Source organism: Empidonax traillii, unplaced genomic scaffold (genome assembly GCF_003031625.1).
Source record: "Empidonax traillii isolate 1590-97213 ecotype Southwest subspecies unplaced genomic scaffold, ASM303162v1 scaffold389:size961896, whole genome shotgun sequence".
NCBI lineage: Eukaryota > Metazoa > Chordata > Aves > Passeriformes > Tyrannidae > Empidonax > Empidonax traillii.
Genome location: NW_020955582.1, coordinates 212,388 through 228,859, shown reverse-complemented (window position 1 = coordinate 228,859; position 16,472 = coordinate 212,388). Strand labels below are relative to the sequence as shown.

At 46.0% G+C, this 16,472-nt stretch overlaps 2 protein-coding genes across 3 annotated transcripts in view; both read right to left on the bottom strand.

Moving 5' to 3' along the window:
• Nucleotides 1–584, bottom strand: part of CRADD (CASP2 and RIPK1 domain containing adaptor with death domain) — an 82,399-nt gene extending 81,815 nt beyond the window's left edge. Inside the window, exon 1 of one of the 2 annotated variants that reach the window (XM_027893480.1) lies at nucleotides 483–584. The gene's annotated coding sequence lies outside the window, so the exon portion shown is untranslated. Of the gene's footprint in view, nucleotides 1–80; nucleotides 174–482 lie in introns of those variants that run through there. The other variant, XM_027893479.1, reaches the window with a different exon arrangement.
• Nucleotides 585–11,460: 10,876 nt separating this feature from the next.
• On the bottom strand, nucleotides 11,461–13,975 carry SOCS2 (suppressor of cytokine signaling 2). Its single transcript, XM_027893476.1, has 2 exons — nucleotides 13,831–13,975; nucleotides 11,461–12,890 (listed from the first exon to the last, which is right to left on the bottom strand). Exons 1-2 carry the CDS (start codon nucleotides 13,973–13,975, stop codon nucleotides 12,442–12,444), a joined length of 594 nt encoding a protein of 197 aa, XP_027749277.1. The 3' UTR covers nucleotides 11,461–12,441.
• Between the last annotated feature and the right edge of the window lie 2,497 nt (nucleotides 13,976–16,472).

Here is a 16,472-nt window from a genome sequence, read left to right as displayed (position 1 = left end):
CTGTGAGTGATTCTGGCTACTCACAGCACGCCTACGGCTTAAAAATCTCTCATTAAAAAAAATCAGGTTTTGCTTTAAACTTTTTCCCTGCAGCTGAGGTCTGGACGCTCCTGCTCCTGCAACAGCCAGGGCCCGGCTGCCGGCGGCCCAGCACCGAGCCCCCGCCGGCAGCAGCCTCCCCCTGGCCTTCCCTCCGGCACCGGCTGTGGCAGCGGAGGCGGCCCGGGCCCGCCCCCGCCCCGCGAAAGCCCGGCCCCCGCCCCGGCCCCGGCGCCGCCGAACGGCTCCTCAGCACCGCTCTCCCGCTTCCCCCTGCGCAGCGCCCGGGACGGCGGGCGGGGGCAGCCGAGCCGAGCCGAGCCGAGCCGAGCCGAGCCGAGCCGAGCCGAGCCGAGCCGAGCCGAGGCCAGCCGGGCCGGCCCGGGCCAAGCGGCGCCGGCAGCGCCCGGGCAAGCGAGCCGGCACCCCCCACCCCTACTTACGCGAGGGCAGCACAGAACTACCCCGGGGCGCCGCGGCACCCGCTCCGCGGAGCCTGCGCGGGCAGCACCATCCGTGGGGAAGGCGAGCAAGCTCCGCCGGAAGCCGCCGCTGCTGCCGCCGCCCTGCCGGGCCAGCCGAGGAGGGGCGGCCGCCGCCGCCATGTCAGCTGCGGGCAGCGCGCCGGCAGCCCCGCTGTGCGGGCGGCCCCGGGGTCGGCAGGGGGGTCTCGCCGCTGCCCGGGGCCGTGCCGGGGGTCTCCGCCAAGGGGGGCCCTTTCCAGGCGTTCGGAGGACCTGCTGCGCTCCCAGCGTCTGGGTGGTGGGGGTGTTTAGCGAGTATCCAAAATTAAATCAGAAATTACGACACTGGAATTTTAATGGCATTAGAAACAGCTGATGCCATTACTCTCTAGGAATACTGGTTCCTATTTGCAAGCGTTGCACTAAGTCGAACTTCATCCCGGCGCTCTATCGTCGTATCAAACACAGAGAAGTATTATATCGAATACTATACATATTTGGCTTCATTACTTTCATCTGAGCAGCCTAAAAATGAAGAAGCTTTGATAGATGAAAACTGTTTACTAACTGCCAGCCTATGTCTACCACGGTGCTATGCACGTTCTGGTCTTTTTATTAATCTGGTCGTTTTATTAATTACTGAATACAGTATTACTGAATTCACATCATTTTATATGAATATCTGGAACCAAAGTGTGGTAGAAGAGAGAAGACTATGATTCACACAGCTATAAAAAATTAAGCGGTAGCACTTTCTGTTGCATATCATGGAAGAACTTTTTTCCACCTCTTTACGTAGGTGTCAGGTGTTACACGGGATCGAGTGGTGTCAGCTCTTTTTCCTTTCATGTTGGGACCGCAATAGCGATGAAAGGAAAAAAAGAAAAAAGATCCTGCAGTGCTGGAACCTCGAAGCTGCAGGCAACCACAGCGAGCTAGCTGTGGTCTGCACAGCATGCTAATGCCTACCCTCTGGAAAAGCAGGAAAGGTGGTGGCTGCAGCTGCCGTTGTCACCGTTTGAATCTTATTTGTACACTCAGTTTAGACTAATCGTACAGATTTAAGGGTATTTGAAAGTTAGTTATGGAAACCTCTATGTGCCTTTCCTAGATACTGTACCCATGAAATGCTTGCCATGGAAAAATGTGACCAAAAGTAGAGCTCACATACTGCATATCCTTAACATGGTATTTATCTCCAAGGTTTTACGTAAAGATATGCAGTCACACTGAGAAAGCTTAAATCTTTTTCCTTTGATTTTCCTGTATCTGACACCAGAGTCGAGAATTTATGTGGACACAGAATGTAAGTCAGTCTTAAAGGCAAAGTTTGTATGCTGGTTTTAAGAAATGTTTAAAAAAATATAGACGTTTATTGTGTGGCCAGCTTCTGCAGAGATGCTACTTGCTTGGCCATTTTAAAGCAGTGTTTTGGTTTGATTGACATAACACTTGGATTTTCAATTATTTCCAGGCAATAAATTTGATACAGGGGGTTAAATTGCTTGTGAATAATTCTTATTCCAATACATTTAGTAAACCAAGGTAAGTGTTTTTTTGTCTCACACACACATGTTAGACTTCTAGGAACACAGACATAAAAAATTTAAATACTCCTATGGGAGGTACAATAACATATTTACTATGACCTTGACAACACTGGAAACCACACAAGTAAGTCATCTTCGGTAACTCTGAGACCAGAAGTATGCTGCTATTGTAGCCAAAGTACAACTGAGGTGGTTTTAAATTTTCTTGTCATGGATAGTCTGTAATAGTAGTTGTGAGAAAATGCATTTGTAAATAGCACAGAGCAGCACCAGGGAGCAGAGAACACCATAAACCATCTATGTGATTGTTTCTCAGCACAGCTACTGAAAGTTTCCTTTCTTGGATTCTTGTACTTCTGATTGCCAGCTTTGCTTTTTTTTTTTTTTTTTTTTTTTTTTTCCTTTCCTTCTCCCAGTCATGATCTAAGGAACTGTATTTTATCTGGAATTGGAGTGACCAAACTTGTAGACTTGACACAATCACATTATTGCAATCCTGATAGCTGCACGTAATTGCAGATAATGTGCCTGCATTTTAAAATAGAAAATCATGACAAGCAGTTACCTCACTTGCATTTACTATATCTTTTTGCTAGATGAGGCTATTAGGATTATTTATTTTATACTGTCCAAGAATGTCTTAGAAAGTTAACAAAACATATGGATATACACAGAGCAGCTCCAGATTCCACTCAAGTAAATGATAGCAGTTATTCATCAGCATTTAGTCATCCCTTTACTTGCAGTCTGAACAGAGATACAAGGAAGGAAACAGATAAGCCTAGGAAGGAAGAGGACAGCAGCAGAAGTCCAAGTCTGATTAAAGGGGAAATGTGGTGTTTCCTTTTTCTTCCACTAGTTAATAACCAGTGCTGCAAATTTACTTAGTAAGTGTGCTACTGATGTTCTGGGTTCATCTTTAGCAATGCAACCCATTTGCTGGTTATACACTACAGTTACAGGATAAGAATGCGCACAGGTAATACTTTAAGTCCAAGGAGAGAAGCCCTTAAGCTCTTTATTTTGGTTCCATTTGGGTTCAACCCTTGCAAAGTTCTCCCAGTTCAGTTCTGGTCCAAGTTCAACAAAATTTCAGAAAGGTGATTTGGTTCTATTCCAGTTTTAAGGACAAAAAAAATTAAAATATATATATATGTGTATGTATATGTTTGTATTTATGTGTATATATATATATGTATATATATACGTGTATGTGTGTATATGTATAAAATACATATTTATTTATTTATTTATACATATCTTTATATCTATTTGAGCTAGTTTGGTGTCAATTCAGTATCCCACTAACTATGCAAATCTCATGGTCAATCCTGCACATCAGTATCATCAGACTTTTAGACTTGAAACCTTGTTCTGTCTGGTCCTGCAGACTGAGAGGTCAGTAGTCATCAGCTTATTTAAGGACCTTCACAACACTTTTAAGGACTGCTGAATTCAGGGTCACAAGTCCAAATATGTGGGAACCAAGCTAACCAGTATCTCTTCTGACAGTGCTGTTCTCTTTACATGTGGGATTTTCCAGGTCATAATGCCAGATTTTTACAACTATTATACACTCTTTTAAAGCTCAGTTTTAAGTCCCAAACCTTTTTAGAAACTCTGTACAAGTATAATGAGATTTTTTAAAAGGGTTTATGCTAATTAGTCAAGCTGTATTCAAGCATGTATGTATTTTCTTTGTTTTCTTCAGACTAGTTGGTTTCTGCTGATAACAAGAGCCTAAATGTCTTCTTAAAACTAGCACAAGCAGATTTAATCTATTAGGATTATTCTGTTTTCAGTTGTCTGGAGGACAACATGCCAGCTTTAAGGACAAAAGAAAAAATATGGGTCTCTAGATTTGTTTATTAAAAACACATCTAATTGGTTAAATCTCACCCACAACCTCAGAAATTAAGATGGGAAAAAAGAAACCTATTGTGTGCTTGCCTGTCATTCTTAGAAAGAAGAGCACAGAAAAGATTTCTTGTGTGTTGTGTCTCAAAAGCAGTGTTAAAATATATATGAGGGTGGGCCAAACTTGGTGGTCTTCAGGCAAGATGAGGGTCATGTAAGCCGTTGCTGTCCACTGCTGTCCCAGACAATAATCCCTTCCCTTCCTCCCTCTTCCTCCTCACCCTGGTCCCAATTGCACTCCCCTTTGCAAGCGTGGGCCTCCGTAATGCCAACATCCAGGTCTCCTGTGCCAGTCACTAAAAAACAAGCTGGTGCCAAGGAAGGGAAGGTTTTGGGATGGAAAGTTTGCCCAAACTGTAGACCAAAATTTAGGCATGCTGTGCTGGGTGCTGGCAGGGTTTGAGGGCATTAGGTGGTGGGCTGGAAGGGGGTGTCACTCTTCAGGTGGCATTTGCTACTCCAAGAATAATTCCTTATTGCTCCTAAGAAAGGATGGTGGGCAGGAGCGTAGTGCATCACTGAAGGGGACCAGCTGGGCTGCTGCTTAATTATTCTGATACTCCATAACTTCCATTCATTAAACAATAAAGGCTTTAAATCAAATGCAGTTCAAAAAAGGAATGAATACAAAATATAGGTGACACATCATGAACTTCCTTAAAAGTATTATTTTATTAAAAGGCATGTCCAGCATGTAGATAAAGTATAGCACAGAAAGTTTTAAAATACCTTAAACCAGGGGGTTTAAAGTGACCGTGTAGTGTCTATACATTTACATTTGTTTCAATAATAAAAATAAGTGTTTATTAGCAGTACTGCAGTGAATTCTTAATGCTGTTTACTTTGATACAAATAATCTGTAGCAAAAAGTTGAATGAGGAATAGTTATAAAAAAGAAACAGGCATCAAATGCAAAACATTTGCATACATTCCAGAAAAAAAAAAATCTCCAATGAATTGTAATAAAAACTTGAAATTAATATTTGTAAAATATGACTCAGTATGTCTCAGAATTTTTAGTCCATTTTCTTTAAATACATGAATTAATGTAGTTCTCTGTTTATTTTTAAGTTTAATTTAAAGATGCTTTGAGGAGACAGATGAAATATTACAAGCCTCTTATTATATATTATTTATTCCAGACTTAGGAAATTGTTTTTTAAATGTAAAGCACCATTTTAATAATGTGAGAACAAAGAAAATTCACTAATTAACCTGAAAATGAAACATTGACAAATAACTAAAATCAATTTAGGATTCAAGTCTGAAACCTTTTCACAAAACCAACTTATTTTGTTTGCAAATTACAGCATATGAAATGGTTCTCTAGCATTTTACATAAAAGACTGGAAGGTTGGTTTTATTTAAGGGGAGAATAATTATTGCTTTTTGTAATCTTCCATTTCTCAGGGTTTGAATTGGACAAAGTCATATACAATACCTGTATTTTTAAAGGTTCTTACTTTAAGGTTAAACTTTTCAGGAGCTAGTAATGATTAATAAGAAATTTTTACAATAAGAGATGTGCTACTGCTTATACTTTTCCCATACGTTGTGTTTTCAAACAAAAAGTACCCTTCGATTAAAATTTCACTTACTCAGTTTTGTTCCCTTCCAAAATGAAACCTGCCTGCATTCAGCCTAGTGAAGCAGCCTGCAGTGGGCACTGCATCCTCCATCAGGAGAGTTAAAAGAAACAGATGAATTTTCAGAAAACAGTTGTCTTCTCACAGCCAGTTTCTCTTGAAGACAACACATGCATGAAGCACTTCAGCTCACAAAGGAGCTGTGATGCCACTTCCACTGCAATATAGTTAGATGAGGATCTCACTTTCTTAACTTACTTCACTCTTTCTAGCAATGCAGCCAAAGATAGTCATCATTGCAGCTTAAGTTCCCATCAATATTAATTGAAATATAAGCCACTTTTCACCCTATGCTGATAAATTTCAAAATGTTGAGCCCACTGCACACTTTACAGATGGAAAATTGCAGCTCAATCTTGTTTCTTTTCCTAAAAAAGATGGACCAAATTAAATCCCTTGAACAGTAACATTTGATCCACAACTTATTCTACTCTGCATATCTGTCTCACGTACCTGTCAAACAGCACACTGGGTAAGAAAAAAGCAAATGTATGACATGTAATATAGGTGTCTCAACTTTGGAGACTCCCCCTGAGACAAACATAGCGTGGGTACAGCGACTCAGCTGAACAGATCCTGTTTTAGGGCTGCAGCCTGAAGACATACAGTTTAACTGTAAGGAAGCATTTTGAAAAGGGATTTTACAGCTTTCAGCTACCAGATTTACAACTATTTTCTATATAACTCCAGTTATCAAGCCTGATCCAAATAATCTCAAAAGAAGAATTTGCATGGAGCTTTGAATCTTTCTGCACATTTAAGATACCTCTGCATTTATTATTTGTTACCAGTATTGCTCCAAATTGCAAACCTCAGCTATGGAACTTCAGTTATGGAACAGTTTGACTAGAATCAAAAGGATTTACTTACGTAAAACCTGCCTGCTAGTGAAAGAAAAATCAAAACAGGACCATAGAATTTGGTGGGTGGGTTGGTTTTTTTTTTAATGTATTTTGTTCTTTGCAGCACTCAGCACTAAACTTTTCCTGGATAGTATCTGCTTGAAGTTTTTCCTACTAAACGCCTTCACAGAATCAGAGAATATGCTGAGTTGGAAGGGACCCATGAGGATCATTGAGTCCAAATCTCAACCCTGCACAGGATCATCCCCAAGAGTCACTCCATGTGCCTGAGATAATCATCCAAATGCTTCTTGAACTCTGTCAGGCTTGGTGCTGTGACCACTTCCCTGGGGATCCTGTTTCAGTACCCAAGCACCTCTTATGCTAATATAAGTAGCTTTTGCTCTGGCATTATATTCCTCCTTGATACCAAAGAAAGGAGTGATATTATTTTGGTATTTCAGTTCCTAGAGAGTTAGTGGCTTCAGCTCAGGAAGAAAACAAAATGTAACACACATGCAGTCCCTTTCTAAAACAGGATCTAAGCAGATTAAAATTCACAATTTATCAGGCAGATTAAACAACATAATTATATTGATATGTTTTTACATTTCTATAGACTTTATCAGAGGTGCTGGCTGCTTCAAAGCCCTGTAGATAACCTGATTAATAAACACAGTTAATCCCTCCCCTGGTTTGGTAACCCTGACACCAGGACAGACTGATTTTGCTTAGAAGCTTTTTTTTTTCCCCTGAAATACAGTTATCTAGACAGACTTTGTTTATATGTGGATTCAAACTGTGCTGATACTAGTTATCCCCCTGGACCTTTAATCTCTACTAATAACACTTTTCAGTATCATAATCATCCTGATGGTTAGTTATTTGATACTCCTTGTGAAAAGTGCCACCTCTCACAGGAGCTGCTGAGTCTTCCACGTTCTTTCCCTTCAGTCTCTTCTCAGACACTTCAGACCCTTTCCCCTCCTTAGCAAGCAGAATAGTTTATCATCTGTTTTCCTGGCAGCTATATTATACCTAGTTTGTAGTGTGCCTTCTATCTAAGACAGCAGATAAAGACCAAGGATGGTCAGCTCCTGATACCCTTCATGGCCTTGGCCAGTACCAACTCTGCCTCACACTTCCTTTGACTGATATTCAACCCACTGTAGAAATTACCCCATTTCAGCACTACTGTGACAAATCACTGTGTTGTAAAGTGGGCTCAGACCATGATGACTGAAGTGGAATGTTGTTTCCAGGCATTTTCAGTCGTGCTACTGGCGTAGCAAAATACTAAGACCTGCTGAATTTAACAGTAATAAAGAACTGGTTTTCAGGAGCTAGGCTGAGATACCAAAGTAGCTTGTCATATTCACTTCCTTTGTGTATAAGGAACTAACCAGCTCAGACCTTTCAACCAATTTCTGGTTATTCTATTTGGAATTTTTTTGGTTAAGATACTAAAAGTTTCTTTTATTTCTGTAGTTTTGTCTAAATAAAATTCTGCCTTTTGGTGAAGTTTTGTATGATTGAGAATTAACAATACCATTTCTAGAATCCCTTAAGCCATTGTTTCCTCTAGCAAGATTCATTTTAATGACAGTGAAGTCAGCAGAAATTTTATTTTACTTTATTTTAAATGACCCTTAGAGGTGATACCCCTGTCTAAAGATATCTCTTCCCATTTCCGTCATGTGTTTTGACTTAAGGAGAGCAAAGCCCTGACACCACTCAACTTACTTTCCACTAGAGCCTAAGCTTATAGACAAAGGAAAAATCCATAGGATTGTTATCAGGAATACAAGACAAAGCTCTTGAATAGAACATGCAAGCAAATAAAGTTTTTTACAATCTTTAACAAGGTGATTTAGCTGCAGGAACATTTTACTAAGACATGGGAGTTGGCTAAGGTACAGGAATTCATGCAACTACAGAACCCTGTCCTTCGTACTGTATGTAGATTGTTTTCTCAAGGTGATGAGACTTAGCAAGAGTCTCAGATTATAAAGCTCCATCATTTCTAGTGAAGAGTAAGTTCCTCATTGTTTTAAGATATTAAAAAAAGTCTCTGCCCCCATATTCTAGTGAACAGTTTTTCCTTCTTGCTAATAACTGTATATTGTTTATCTAGAATGTGGTTACATAAAATATAATAAGGACTATACAGACGAGATCAGATTAAAATAAAATTACTTCTAATGCACTGGGTGCATCTGCTTGGATACATTCCTACTCTACCCATTCATCTTGTACTTGAACCATTTTCTGTCTCTGGTGATAACACTACAAGCAGGAAAATACCCATACAACTAAAATGCTGCCATAGTTCACACTTCTGCTAGGTTTAATGCTAAATGAAGTACTGTCACCAGTTCTATTTTCATCATTCATCTTGCAATTGTGTTTGGTTTGGTTGGTTGGGGTTTTTTTAAGCATCATTTTTTTAGGACTGTAGGATTCTCAGTTTTCCTTTAACTAAAATAAAGAGGTTTTCAGCAACTAACATTCCAGGTACAAGCTGGTAAATCTGAAATCTCAAGACTCAAAAACGAAAAACTAAACCAATACACGGGGTGAGAAAAAAAGGCTTAGGATTAAAGTCCTTATCATGATTTTTGGTTGACTCATGGGCATCAAATGTGTGAAACTGGCTTCACTGAACACTCTGTACTAGCAATTCAAGATGATATATATCAGTTAGAAGTAATTTTTGGAATCTGAAGAGCCAGCAGTTTAAAAGCTAGTGCTGCAAACAAGCCTCAACATCCAGAAAGAAAGAAAGAAAGAAAGAAAGAAAGAAAAAAAAAAGGCACTGGAACTTTTTAAAAATGTTTGAACAACATGATCATGACTAAAAATTCACAAGTGTACAGGCAAGATCTTTGCACCACTGTAATCTAATCATGTGCTATCCTTGGATTTTTTGTACCAGAACAAGTCCTTCCTCTGTGCTGCATTAGAAAGAAGCCAAGCTTTCAGCAAGCTATAGTGCGGTTTCGTTTTACTAGTGCAATGCATCAAACCCTGGGACTGCCATCCTAATGAGGACAAGAACTGCGCTTTCATGCAAAGAGGACTAGTTCCCCCTCCAGTCTGTTTAAAATACTGTTCACTGCTTCGAGCACACCATAGCTACAGACTCTACTTTTCCTCACAGGAATTAATACAAATGACATGAAGTCCAAGTCAGTATGCTCAGTGTTTGGTGACTTGATTCCACATCACAGTAACTAATCTTGATTATTTACAAGAATCACCACGTTTCACTTTACTAGCACTCCTTGTCCTCAGCCTACCATTTGCCCTTGTGCTTTGGAGAACTGCTATCAGGAAACCCAGCAAGCTGCCCTGCATCTGGCCCACGTCGCTCCTCAGAGCTTGGCTCTGCCGTGGGGTACACTTGGCCTATGACTGCTTACAGTAGGCTGCCAGCAATAAGCCATAAATTAATTCTTATATTTGCAATATAGCAGTCTCACTGCACTTATCTTCTCAGTCTGCTTGCTCCAGCATTGGTATTCATGATTTTAAATCCTCAGGCCAGGGGCTAGCCAGTGAGGAATTATTTTAAAGGATTTTAGTGCAATGTGTTTATCATTGAGACCCCGAGCATATCACCTTGACTGAAAATGCACGGTAGTAGAAGGTTAACATAGCAGCAGATTAGAGTGTTTCTAACTGTGACAGAAGTTATTTCATATAGCAGCTCTCTCACTGCATGGTAGAGCTAGACAAGAACTGTAAGAAAACAGATTCTTCAGAATGAAAAGTGTTCCCAGGCATATGGTTCTTTCATAGGCTCTGCTTACAGGAAAAGCTCCTCAGCCTAGGGTGGCAGATCCTAACAAGACTGATGAGAACTGTGTGATTATGGCACATACCTGGAATACAAGAGGTTTTCTGGGATGGGAACCAAAGGGTGGTCACCATGTAGCGTGAAGAATTTCCAGTTACGTTTTGGCAGGACATGGGGAAAAATTTACATAACAAAATATTTTGTGTCCTTTTTTTCAGGAGAAAACTCCCCCATTTCTACATGAAAGCTTGCATTAAAAATGGGTACAGAAAATTTATTCCATGGAGGAGGAGAAAAGCTGCTTTTTCCATAGAGAGAACATATCAAGTATCTGGCATACCAAGGAACCATCCACTCTGCCTTAGGTTCTTGGTATCTTGTTTTCCTGACAGCTCTTCTACTCATTTCTGCCAGCATGTTACTGAAAAATTGAGAGTATAATACTAGAAGTTTACATGCCACAAATAAGCTGATCAGTGCCCCAAAGTTTATGAGGAGGGACAGAACATCTTGACAGTACAACAGAGCAGTAAAGTCACAAGGAAAACAAGATTATTTTATGTTGTTTCTACTTCAGCCTGGGCAGAGCTAGATTACAGCAAGTCTTGACAATCCTCCTTGTTCAAGCACTGGTCTTTGCTTTAATTAACAAATAAGATAGGGAAAGAGCTAAACCTATGAATTTGTTGACTGAGGATGAATCTATGTCCTTGTCTCTCTTTACTGATCTCCTGCTATTCTCATCCTAAATATTTCTTCTATTAAGTACTTCAGATTTAATCTGAGGAATGGGTACTGAGGGTCTTAGTCCCCTCTTCCCATTTGGAAGACTGCTGTAACAGAAAAAGCAAGATCCTATGCTAATACCTAACTACAGGAATTCAGCAGGCAGCCTCTAAGCCACTAATCTGAACGTAATCCAGCTATACCACAAAGGCAAAGTAGGAGTATTCATCCTCACTGATACATGTGCATTTATCTGAGTATTAGCCGGGAAAATTATATAGATTCATAAGAGCACTGTTTCCTCAATAATAGCTTATCGATACATACAAAAATTGGGAGATTGTTTTACAATTTGATTTGCTTTATTGAGCAATAGTCTGATAGCTACAATGGTGAATTAGAAGTAAAAAAAAAAAAAAAAAAAAAAAAAAAAAAAAAAAAAAAAAAAAAAAAAAAAAAAAAAAAAAAAAAAAAAAAAAAAAAAAAAAAAAAGAAACCCAACCACCTCAAAAACAAACAAACAAACAAACAAAAAAAGACCCAAAACCTAAAACAACCCAACAAACAAAACCCAAATCCTATTTCCCCATATTTTGGGAAACAAGCTGAAGAAAACATTCTACACTGTAGAAAGACAGCTGTAACTGCTGATATCCATGTTTTGACATTGGAACTGAGCAACTGCAAGTCTGCAGCCTATAGTCTTAAAGCCTCAGCCAAAAGAGGCTTAATAGTAATAACATGGATATATCACCACTGTGAAGATGTTAACATGTTAAGGATTCTGGGATACCAGTCTTGTATAATCAGCAACATACTGGGTTCCTGTGAAAGATGTGGCATTTCTTCTTAAGGTCAGCCTTTAGAGAACTTTGAAAAACAATGTTTTAAACTGATTACTTACAGTACTCCTTTGCTTGCAGAAAAGCAGGAGAATAGTTCAATAAAACTGAATACATGATCATTTTCTGATTGTATTTGATTAGTTGCATAACTTCAGCAAGATTATCACAGTGTGATCTAGTTAAGCTTTTAGGATTATATGAACACCAGCACCAAATTAATCTTGGAATCAGACAAGTGAGATACTTGTGAACTCTCATACCTCTCTGACCACTTCTGCAGTCTCTCCCAGTCCCACTGCTTCAGTAAGCATTTGATAGTTAGTGCAGCATTTTATGCCATTGACAAAGCAACACAATCTGGACAGATTCCTGACTTCTCTCTCCTTGCAAGAATAGCATGCCACCTTGTTGAACCCCCAAGGACACAAGTTGGGATTATTCTACATAAAGTCTCCCTTTGTGGCATCTGAAATAAAAACCTTTTCCCTGGAACTGCCACTGTTTTGATATTGAATTCCATGTGGAGTTGTACAGCTGGTTACTCAGTTCTTTGGCTGATTTTAAGAATTGCATTCAAAAGTTACTCTATGTTAGAGGCATTTAGAAAATATATTTATACCTGGTATTGATACTCTTTCAAGTACTCTTTTAGTCTTGTTGGTAATGGCAGCTCCCAGATCTGATTTGTACTCTTGTTTATAGCTATTCTGCAGCGGTGTTGAAGAGATGGAGTGGACGTATAGAGGGGTTTGTTCAAGTAAAGATGAACTGTTCCATTTGAAGGCGTTTCAGTTCTGTCCTTGCACATAAGAACATAGTACTCAATCAAATGCACAACGCTGTTGAACTGTTTAAGTCTAGATCTGACACAAGTAATAGAATCCAGTCTAAACTTGCCATCTTGATATTCTATACGTAGATTGGTCGGTCCTGCTGATGTTTTTACTGAAATAGTCAGTAGATACTCTGAATGCGAACTATCCCTAACCAAAAAGGTTCCTTCGGGGGCATCCTGTAATTTCTCTTTGGCTTCAGCAACAGTCATGTTGCCCCAGTACCATCCTGTTAAAAAATGAGAGAAAAAAGGGATTTGTTTATTCCTGTTTGTTTAAAAAGCTGCTCTTTAGCTGACATACTTGTAGTCACCCATTTCCTTTGTTGTTTGAAAGCTGAAGTCCTGCAGGCACAGTAAATTTTTATTTGCTATTTAAATCCATTTGCGTCTCGTTTTGACAGAACCGTCCAGGTCACTCTTTATTTTCATATCTGTGCATACACAGGCACAAACTTTCCCGCAGCGTCCTGCGAGGCAGACGCGGGAGCCGCGGACCCGGCGGGCCGCCTCCGAGGCAGCAGGGACGCGTCCCGCGGCTCCCCGCTGCTCTCCCGCCGGGGCCGGCGCGGCGTCCGCACGGCACAGGCTGGCAATCCGCAGAGAGCCCGCCAACTCCGGGCAGGCTGCTGTTGAAATGAGCTTTGTAGAGCGATCGGAAACAGAGAGGGGTGAGAAAACAACTCCAGCGGGGCGGCTGTGGTCCTGGCGCGGCGGTGATGGACACAAAAAAGCCCTACCCGCCGCCAAGCCCCGCATCCTGCCGGGCCGGATGAGCCGCCGCCACGCCAGCGAGCGGAGCGCAGGTACGCGGGGCCGAGGGGATGCGGCGCCGTGGCCGCCCCGGCCGGCGGCAGCGCCTGGCCCTCTCTCGGCCGCCGATCCTGGGCTGCCGCCGGGGCGCGGCGCTGCCGGCGCTTTCGCTTCGGCCGCCGCCGTAGCCCGTGGAAGGTCGGAGCCGCCGCCGCCGCCCCTCTCCCCCGCGGGAGCGCGACCCCGCAGCGCCGGGCGGCGATGGCCAAGCGTCGCCCCGCCGCCCGCTTCCCCTCTCGGCCCGGCTGGGCTCCCCGCCTCCCCCGAGAACGCGGCGCGGCGGACAGCGGGGAGCCGGGAGCCTCAGCGAGCGCCGCCGCCCCGGGCGCTTTCTCCTTCCCGGCCGCCCGGGCTTACCTGCCCGCCGCAGCTCCTCCATAGCCGCTGCCAGCTGCACCGCCTCACGGGACTCCTCGGCAACGGGCGCCGCCGCCCCCCGGTGCCCCCAGCGCTCTCGGGAGCTCTCCGCGCTCTCCAGGGACTCGGCGGAGCGCAGGGTCATGGGCGGCAGCTGCGGCGGGCGCGGCCCCGCTCGCACGCAGGTCGGGGGCTGCAGGCAGGAGAGAGCTCCGCTTCACCGCCGCCACGGGGTTCAGCGCCGCGCCGGGTACATGGTCCCGGCCCCCAGCCCGGGCACCGCCTGCGAGCGGAGAGACAGCGTGGTTAGCGGCGAGCCCCGCGAGAGGCGCTCCCGAAGCAGCCCGTGTGTTTCTGGAGATCCCGCTTCGGAACTTCCCAGCATCCAGAGGAGGGACCCGAGGCGAGAGATCACCTCGCGGCGGAACGGGGGAGGGACATCTCCTCCCCCCACCGCCCAGCCTGTCCTCGGCTCCCCTCCGCCGGGCAAGCGGCGGAGGCGACGGCCCGCGAAGGTGGTCTCGCTTTATTGCAAGGGCAAACCTGCTGATGCGCCGCTCCCTCCGCCGGAGCAGGCGAGCCTGGCAGGTAGCAACACGGCGGGGGCGTTTGGGGAGATCGTGAGGGAGAGCCGAGCAGGTAAAGGTACGAGTGAGGAGGGGTAACCAACGAAGCGGGGCAATCCCAGCCCCGGCGCTGCCCGTGTTGCACGCTACGGTGCGTAGGAACGGTAGGGTAATGCTTTTCAGTAAGATCATAAGACAATTCGTACCTCCAGGAACGGGAGCCCGGTCTGGGCCGTGCTCCTGGGGTGGGAGAGCTTCTCCCAGGCAGCTACGTGTCCGAGGAACTGCGGAGCGGGTGCTCTGGCCGGGGGCTCGCTGGCCGCCGGGAACGGGAAGGGGCAGTACGGTGAGATATAATTAGCGGGTACAGGAAATGTGGTTTTCCCGCTCTATTAAATGATGATATTAGGAAAAAAAAAAAAAACAAACAAACACCTTTCCACTCGGCTGAAGCGAACGGGAGGGACAAAAAGAGCCTCCCCTTTCTAGGAGCACCGTCAAGTCAGGAGCGATACAAAGTCGGGCAGCACCAGTGAGAAGGAGCCTAGCCGGCTTAGCTGGGGTGGAGGGAGGCCCGGGAAAGACCGCAACCCGTCGCTGGTGCTTGCGAACCGGGCAGACTCTCTGCCTCCGAATGCACAGCAGCCGCCAGGTGAGGCATTATGCCGAGGTGGTTCCTCCCGTAACAAGTTCCATGGCGGAGTTCAGAAACTTTTCCAAATTAAACCGTAGTGGCAACTAATAGGCTGCTCTGCCGGGTTTCTATCGTAACGTGCAGGCACATTAGCAGCAACCCCCGGCAAAGCCTATCCCCTTCTTCCGCTGGGCTTAGAAGCTCCCGCTGCCGGCTCGGGGACGGGGCGCAGGTGCGCCTGTCACCGGAGCGGCTGCGGGCGCGGGGCCGCCGAGCACAGGTGGGAGCAGCCCTGCCGGCAGTGTCCGGGCGCGACCTCTTGTGAAAGAGAAGCTCCGGGAGAACCTGCCCGCGAAGCGCCGCCACTCGCGGGAGTTCGGTGGGAACGGAAGGCTTACGAGGCACTGGGGGATGGCTGCAGACGGGCAGCCCCCGGCAGCCTGCCGTAGGCTGCGGAACAGCCTCATCCCGCCGGTCGGCAGCGCCGTTCCGGGAGCGGGGAGGCGGGCTGCCCGCTCGCGAAGCGCGGCAGCTCATCGAGCGGAGGGGGCCGAGGGGACTCACCCGGGCTCGGCGGGACGGGGCTGTGGCCGCCGCTGCCACCGCCTGGAGATGGGGCGGTCAGGTTGTTCTGGCTCCCGGCGGCTTTGAGGGGCTGCAGGGACAGAGCACTCGCCGCCAGGGAGAAGCGTTGAGGCTGTGCTGGGGCGGACAGGGGCTGTCGGAGAAGGATGGTGCTTCTGGGGAAACAACACCCTCCGCTCCCCCCTCTCTCTCCCCGGCGCGGGCGGTCTGCTCGCCTTTGATTGCGAGGCGAGGGCATCCTGCCCCCGCCGCTCCCCCCTCCCGGGATGGTTACATACAAAGGCTGCTTTCCAGGAACTTTCCAGGAACCGCATCATGTGACAGGACCCGCTCCGGCGCCTCCGCCGCGATCGCGGCCAGCCGGGGCCGACGCACCGAGCCGCCGCCCCTGTCACGCTGGGGCAGCGGTCGCCGAATGCTGCCCCGCGGCCCCCCCGCCTCCTCCTCCTCCTTCGCCCGCGGGGCCGCGGGCGACGCGCAGGTCAGTGCCCGGGATAGCGGGGGGACCGGGCCGGCGGGGCCGGGCACGGCGGGACCCTCTGAGGTATCCGGGTGGGAGCGGAGCGCGGCCCCCCAGCCGGGGCGGTGGAGCGAGGGGTGCCCGGCCTGCCCGGCGCCGGCGGCCGCGGGCACCTGAGCGCGGCGGCGGGGCCCGCCCTCAGGGCCGGGAGCGCGTCAGGGGCCGATGCCAGGAGCTCTGTGCCAGGGACTTGCGGCAGCCGAAGCTCCTGGGACACCCCACCCTGGTCTCCACCCCCCTTCACCCTCCGGCGCTAAATACCTCGTTGCTACAAACAGCCATTGCCCGCCGATGCGCGCGCCGATCTTCTCCCCCCACACACCCCCGCCCCGATTCT

Excerpts from the sequence above, each read along its gene's own strand:
- SOCS2 (XM_027893476.1), bottom strand. The coding sequence starts at position 13,975 with ATGACCCTGCGCTCCGCCGAGTCCCTGGAGAGCGCGGAGAGCTCCCGA. Across the intron at positions 12,891-13,830 it reads GGAGGAGCTGCGGCGGGCAG|GATGGTACTGGGGCAACATG; the intron begins GTAAGCCCGGGC and ends ATTTTTTAACAG.